Source organism: Trichechus manatus, unplaced genomic scaffold (assembly GCF_000243295.1).
Source record: "Trichechus manatus latirostris isolate Lorelei unplaced genomic scaffold, TriManLat1.0 scaffold00167, whole genome shotgun sequence".
Classification (NCBI taxonomy): domain Eukaryota; kingdom Metazoa; phylum Chordata; class Mammalia; order Sirenia; family Trichechidae; genus Trichechus; species Trichechus manatus.
Genome location: NW_004444103.1, coordinates 3,466,241 through 3,473,797, shown reverse-complemented (window position 1 = coordinate 3,473,797; position 7,557 = coordinate 3,466,241). Strand labels below are relative to the sequence as shown.

Genomic DNA, 7,557 nt, shown 5'->3' with positions numbered 1-7,557 from the left:
ACTTATGATTATAGTTTTATTATTAAAAAAAAAAAAAAGGATACAAATCAGAGCTAGCCAAAGGGAGGGACGCATAGGGCAGGGTCTGGAATGGTGCCTCTGCCATTCTCAGAAACACATTACCCTCTTGGTGTTGAATTATGACATTACTCAAACAGTATTGCCAACCAGGGAAGCTCACCTGAGCCTTTGGTGTCCAGAGTTTTTATTGCAGCTCCATCACGTATTGCTCTCACAGCTGACCTTTAGTCTCCAACCACTTCTGGAGGTTGCTCTGATACCTTTAGTCTCCAGTTCTTCTAGAGGTAAGAACTGATACAACATGGTCCAAAGCCTCCATCGTAAGTCATATTGTCAGACATTCTGGTGGCCAAAGCCCTCAAGCAAACAAAGATATTCCTATAAGGCAGGTCGTTCCAGGGGCTTAGAGATCACCTCCTAGTAGTCAAGGGTAAAGGCCAGACCTCTCTTCAGATGTGGGTGGTTTTTCTCTGCACAGATCCCCAACAAATTGTCCATTTTTATTCCAGGTGAGTGCTAAATTCACTGTCTTCAGGGCTCTTTAAAATAGGCTAAGAGTAGCCAGGAGCCCCTGTAGTGCAGTGGTTAAGAGCTACGGTGACTAACCAAAAGGTGAGCAGTTGGAATCCACCGGCCATTCCTTGGAAAAACCCTATGGGGTAGTTCTACTCTTTCCTGTAGGGTCGTTATCAGTTGGAACTGACGGCAATGGGTTAAGGGTAGTCAATAAATAAAAATGCAGTATTATTTACCAAATGATCTTTCACATCTGAATCTACTATCCATTCAGTCCTCATATGGTGGGGTAGGAAAGCCCTAAAGATGAATGTTAGGGTTCTTCATATTTTATTACTATCTGAAAACATTTAATAAATACATGGTAATGAATTGAAAGGCTATTTGGAAGATTATTTGTATCATAGAGCCTCATCTCCCAAATTTTTTCCAAAGACAGAAGCTTGTTTTGGCGGTGTTTTTAGGATATTTCTAGGCTCTTTGATAGTGTTGAGGGCTGAGGGAAGAGGGATGGTATATTCTCAAAAAGCTAATTCACTGTCCCATTGAGCACAGCCCTTAATAGCTATGCCAAATTAAAAATATAAGAAACATTGATTCCAGACAAATCTTTGACTCTGATAAATAATAACCTAAGGTACCTAAAGTTTCCATCATTATTTAAAGCTCCACGAAATGCCATTGCAGCTTCTTTTTTAGGTATTAATGGGGCTTATTTCCAATGTTTGGCTGTAATCAAACAGGGGGAAGGAAATGGTTTTAGGGAAATGGGAATGGTTTTAGATGTCAGGGGACATCTAATTATAGCAATATTTTTTAATAATCATTAGAAGTAACCTCAGAACCTGGGGTAACATAATTGGAAGTCTAGAATTTATTCATTTATGTTTTAAAAAATATAAAAAAGGTAAAAATTGTTTTAATCAATATTTAATGTTCCATTGTTTAATCACAATTACAGGGGCTAATGTGAGAATCTGCCAGTTAATGTATTGAATTTCTTCAAGTACATGTTACAGGCTAAACCAGGACAAAGTAAAATAAAATTGTTTATTCTTTTAACATGTTTGCTAACTACTTCCTTAAAACTATTGTGATACTACCCTGGTAAAGCACTTAATATGTCTAGCTTTTTCATGAGTCATCTATGCTTGGGCTTTAAACCAGTGCTGTGCTTCCTGGCAGCAAGGAAAAAGGGAAAAATCAGTGTAATTTACACTCTCTGTATTAAGCAAAAGAAAGCTAAAAATCAACTCTTTTACAGAGAAAAAAAATTTTTCCTGCTAATAAATTCTAAAAGATAAATCTGTTTCGTGAATTTTTAATTAAGAACACTTATTTTCTTATTGGAAATTTAAAGAATACTATAAAAATTTCAACTCTTTTTTTTTTTTAAGTTGTGATTCCCAAGAAATTAATCTAATGACTTTTCATTTGTCACCTCCAAAAATAAAACAATTTGAATATTCTTTTTATTATGATGCTTTAGAACTTCATTAATAGGGAAGCCTTACAAATAGGTTATCATTTTTTGAGCCAGATCACACTGTGCTAAATAATGAGATATGGAAATACATTGAACAACATGACTTGTGCTGACTTTTACTTAAGGGTGTGAAGTATTTTAAATTAGACTATGTTAATATTGATGAAACGTGCACAAGGGGGAAAAATAATTTAAAAGCTTTGTTCCATTTTGAACGCTAGGTAAATTGTATAATTTAAAAATAAAGCACTGTGGCCTGGGAATAGAGAAACAACAACTCTAATTTCCTGTTGGAGAGAGTGGAAATTGATGTAACCTTTTTGGAAGGCAATTCAGTAATGCCTATCAAAATTTACAATGCATTTACTCAATGACTGGGCAATTACACATGCTGATAAGAATTTGCGCTGGATATACCTGTAAAAGAACACCAAAATAGATGTGTAAGTGTGTCCATTGCAGCATTTTTGAAATAGCAAATGAAAAAAATTGGAAATATCATTTAAATACACAACATAAAGGGAATGGTTAAATAAAAGATAAGTTCGTCTAATGGAAGATTTTGATCAAAGTTTCTATAGTAGAATCATTATAAAAGGGGGGAATGTAGAACAGAATTTCAAATTCTCATGGAATTCAGACTTTCTGAAGCCATTGAGGCTGGATAAACCCTCGAAACTATTGCCTTGAGACAATATTTAAACCTTAAACTAAAAATATCCCCTGAAGTCTTCTTTAAACCAAACAGTAGTTTAGCTCAATTAGTAAAGAATGCCTGCCTTGAGCACTGGTATCTTCTAAAGAACTATCTACGTGGGATCAAGTTGACAACAGCAACTCAAAAGGTTAAGTAGGAAGCTTAGGGGGCAGTGAGTTTATGTTAGTGGGATAGAAACAATTTGGAAAAGAAGGATGAGAATGATGTCACTGAACTGTGTGTGTAGAAATTGTTGAATCGGTGTATGTTCTGTTGTGTGTATTTTCAACAACAAAATAAAAAATTTAAAGAAAAAAAGTATGAGGTCACATTGTATCTACTGATAATGAAGAAGACTTCAGATTAATCAGTAATTAAATAAGCCATTCATAGACCACTATAATGGCTCTTTCGAATAATTAAAAAAACAGCAATATCTACATAGATAGGTTTATGTAGATTTATTGATATTTGGTGTTTTGTCGGGAGAGGTTCAAGATGAGAGTGGATTGGAGGAAGCTTTTTCTTTTTGTTTGGTAGCTTTCTGTATGATTTGATTTTTCTAACCATGTACATGCAATACTTTAATTTTTTTAAAAAAATCAATACAAGCCTTCTGAAGCAACTCATGATTGTTGTTCTTTTGTTTTTATGCTTAAAAAGACCTAACAAATAATATTGAAAAAATAGTAAAACACTTATTTGAGGTTTCCAAGGTCGTGAAGTATGACAAACACTAGCATATGAAGCACCGTGTTTTCAGGTTTCTAGGTAATATTCTCATCACGAACAAAAATCTGCGCCTGCAGCCATCAGAGTCCATCTCTCGGCCGTGGTGAGGGTAAACCAGCGTGGTGCTGGATAGTTGCAGACATCATGTCTACCTCCCCTTGGGCGTGAGAAAATTTGAAATCGGTTATTCCAATTGCTTTCCTGGTCTGTGATAAGAGAACACACTACACAACAGAACAACGGTTGCTGTTGAGTTGATTCTGACTCATGGCAACTCCATGTGTTGCAGAGTAGAACTGAGCTCTAAAGGGGTTTTTATAGTTGTGATCTTTGGGAAGCAAATTGCCAGGCCTTTCTTCCAAGGTACCTCTGGGTAGGCTGGAACCTCCAGCCAGCCAAGCTCATTAACCATTTGTGCCACCCAGAGACTCCCTATCAAATGAAGGCTTCTCTAAACATGCATTCATACTTACTAAATCCAAGTCTGATTCAGAGTGGGGAGAAAAAGGGTTGTGTATTCCCATGGACTCTGTTATTTAACACAACATACTCTGTTTTGGAAGCAGTTCCTAAAGGGAACAAAAGAATGACTTGCTTCTGTTTTTTTAATTCTTTTCAGAATTGCGACTTCCAGTCAGTCCCTCCGTGTGTCTGGATCAGCGTACACAGTTAAAACCTTCACGTCACCCTTCAGAAACAGTGAAGCCACATACGTGGAAACCATGGGATTGGAGACATGAACAACTGTAAGCTAATCATTTTGAATTGTTATATCCAGCGTGCATTTTAGGGGACAACTAAAAGGAAAGCATAGGACAGATCTAGGGAGTTTTATGCATTTGAATTATTAGATTCTGTTACATAAATTTTCAGCTATCCCCCTTAATAAAGAATGCCATCACCAATTTTCTTCTAGACTAATTCAGACCTCTCCTTTCATAGAATAAATATGTGAGTAAATAGGACTCTTCTTTAGTAAGTTACATTAATGGAAATTGAATTTAAAACCTTGACAATGTGAAACTAGAAAATTTTAACTTCCATTTTATATTCAAATGACATTGCCTTAGTCTGTGAGTATGGCTGAATGCTTTTTTTTTTTCCCAGCTATTAAATTATTTTTTATAACTCTAGGCATCTAAGAAAGTCCGTCATCTGCAGGTTACCAAGTTATCCAAGTTACCTCCAGGGAGAGGATTTTAGATTACCGTTAAAGTAAAATGAAAAATTAAAAGATTTTAATTCTCTCATCGAAAACACAAATGAGTTTGCCTCATCTAATTTTATAATTATTAAGTAGTATTTCGGCAGTTAGCAGTATTTATTGAAAAATCATATGCACCTTATGCTTATCCAGACTTCAAATGTTAAAATGGCACAATCTTTTATAGATGGAACTTAGATATTTAAAGTATGAAAACATGCTACGGAAAAGCAAACTGTTAAACATTTTCTTGTCATTTGTGTTGAAAGTGTATTTGTCTCATTACAGAATATTGAACTAGTGTTATTTCTTCCTTCGTACACTGAAATGTTTCCTTAATATTTCATCCCTTAAATGGACCTTCAGTTATCTGGGATGAGGGTATTAAGTAGAATTAGACTACAGTTAGTCCCCAATTTATGACAGGGCTCTGTTCCAACAACTTTGTTGTAAACAGGTTCTGACCTAAGTCGAATACCTCTTTTTTTTTTTAGTTTTCATTATTATTGCCTTTATTATCAGTATCTTTATAAATTTGATCTTTGAACATCTGCAAGTGAATCTCTGAGAATGATAACATCAGCAAATTATGTGCTGCAACATCGTATAAGTACATATTAACAACAAGATGTACCAAAAGGAAAAAAACAACAGATGATCATAAGTGCCGTTTGTCGTAACTCAAATGCATCGTAAGTTGGGTACTACAATGGGGAAAGTATGTTGGCATATTCTTGGTGACCTGTACACTTTTAAGATACTTAACATATTTTCATGGCGAGGAAGAACTAGAGCAAATGTAGGCGAGAGCAAAAGAGGAAAATTTCAGGTGTTTCACTGCTCCCCAAACGACAATTTATATCACCTTTGCTGTGACAGTACCGTAACTTGGAGATCAGGAGTAGCACGGCTAATGGAAATTTCCAAAAATCTTTAACCAGTATTTTAAGTATTATTTTCCTTTCAAAAACCATTTGATTTAATCTGCCAGAGTGAAGAACTCAGCAAATTGATCTTTTCTCTCTGTACCAGTACACCCCCTGGTGGTGACGCTCATAAGCAGTAAAATTGTCTAAGGAAACCCACACACTGAAGGCTGGGGGCCAACAACGGACAGAAGGGATGTACAAGGCTTTAAGGCAATTCACAAACTCCATGCTGTTGTTAGTTATTCCAACTCATGGCAACCCAGGTGTGTCAGAGTAGAACTGTGCACCTTAGGATTTTCAAGACTGACCTTTCAGAAGCAGATCACCAGGCCTGTCTTCTGAGGCACCTCTAGGTGGGTTCAAACCACCGACCTTTCAGCTAGTAGTTGAGTGTTAACCGTTTACACCATGGAGACTCCATACAAATTACATGCTGTTGTTGTTAGGTGCCGTTGAGTCAGTTCTGACTCGTAGCGACCCTGTGCACGACAGAACAAGACACTGCCCAGTCCTGCACCATCCTCACAATTGTTTTTGCTATGCTTGAGCCCACTGTTGCAGCCACTGTGTCTATCCATCTCGTCCAGGGTCTTCCTCTTTTTCGCTGACCCTGTACTTTACCAAGCATGATGTCCTTCTCCAGGGACTGATCCCTTCTGACAACATGTCCAAAGTATGCCAGACGTAGTCTCGCCATCCTTGCTTCTAAGGAGCATTCAACCACAAATTACGGAACATTAACTATATTGTTTTTTCCTTCTTAGGAACCAAACAACAGTCGTTGCTCCACATGAAACCGTCTTTAGAACTGAAGATCTATCTGTGATTCTTAAGGCGTATGTGTTGGTGACATCCTTAACCCCTTTGCGTGCATTCATTCATTCAACTGGCACAGTTTGGAATCCACCAAGGAAAAAACGCTTCACTGTCAAGGTAAAAGCTCACTCGGAACTGTTATTTCACACAAAGCACACTGGAGAGTGGTAAAATAAGTTGGGCTGCCTTTCTCCGACCTATATGATTATCAATTCCCATTGAACAAAAATTGCATCTCTTTATTGCTGCAAGCAGAGATTTTCATTTAATAGGTCCAGGTTCAAAAACGAACTGGAAACAGCGTAAGTCACTAGTGATTGTAAAGGCTACCTCTTTTTTCCTCAACTCATCACTTCAGTTCAATTCTCTGACCCATTACAGAGCTACTTCTCAATGGCACTCTGTTTTTCTTGACTTTCCATTTATTCGAGGAAAATATAGTCAATGCAACAAATGAAACTTTAATCTTGAACTTACACCTTTTGATTCATCCTTAGGCAGCATAATGCCTCTTTCATTGCACCAGTCAATATGGAATATTTGCTGAGTGAAAAATAAAGCTATCGAGTGTCTAAGATAGTAAGCCACGACATAAAGCCTGATGAGAAAGTTTTCAAGGAAGAGCTGATTAATACCCCCCAAAAAGTTTAGTTATAAAATGTAACTCCGGTTACCTTAGCTGAAAATAATATCTAATGACATGTTTGATAAGCATAAAGGAATATTTTATTTTGGAGAAACAATTTTTAGATTAGCTAAGAGGAAATGGGAATAATTTGAAAGGATGCCTCGTAATTTCAAGGGATTAAAAAGTGACTGAACTCGACTTTTTTTCCCCTTGCATTTATCATATATAGGCTATGTTTCATGTTCTGAAAAATCTTCCAATGTGGAAAAATTAAAAATGGTACATTTAAATGTTGTTAATTATAAAACAGATCAGCATGATATGAGGTGTAAGTATAATATTGCCTAGTAATATAGAGTTGAACTAGAGTTCACCTTTGATCCAGTTTTTGTTTTTGTTCCCATATATTGAACCAGTTCTTTTTTTTCTTTTCTTTTTTTAATTGTTGTAATTAAATGAGGTTTACATTTCAAGTTAGTCTCCCATACAGAATTTTTTTTTTAACATACATTGTTATGAGACCCCAAC

General features: G+C 36.2%; 1 protein-coding gene across 3 annotated transcripts in view; it reads left to right on the top strand.

Annotated features, from left to right (window-relative positions):
• LOC101342035 (cadherin-like and PC-esterase domain-containing protein 1) overlaps positions 1-7,557 on the top strand; it is a 211,100-nt gene that overhangs the window by 129,149 nt on the left and 74,394 nt on the right. For 2 of the 3 annotated variants that reach the window (XM_023740911.1, XM_023740910.1), the window contains exons 4-5: positions 4,072-4,198; positions 6,350-6,518. In XM_023740911.1, the coding sequence (XP_023596679.1) occupies positions 4,072-4,198; positions 6,350-6,518 (296 nt within the window). Of the gene's footprint in view, positions 1-4,071; positions 4,199-5,191; positions 5,349-6,349; positions 6,519-7,557 lie in introns of those variants that run through there. The other variant, XM_023740912.1, reaches the window with a different exon arrangement.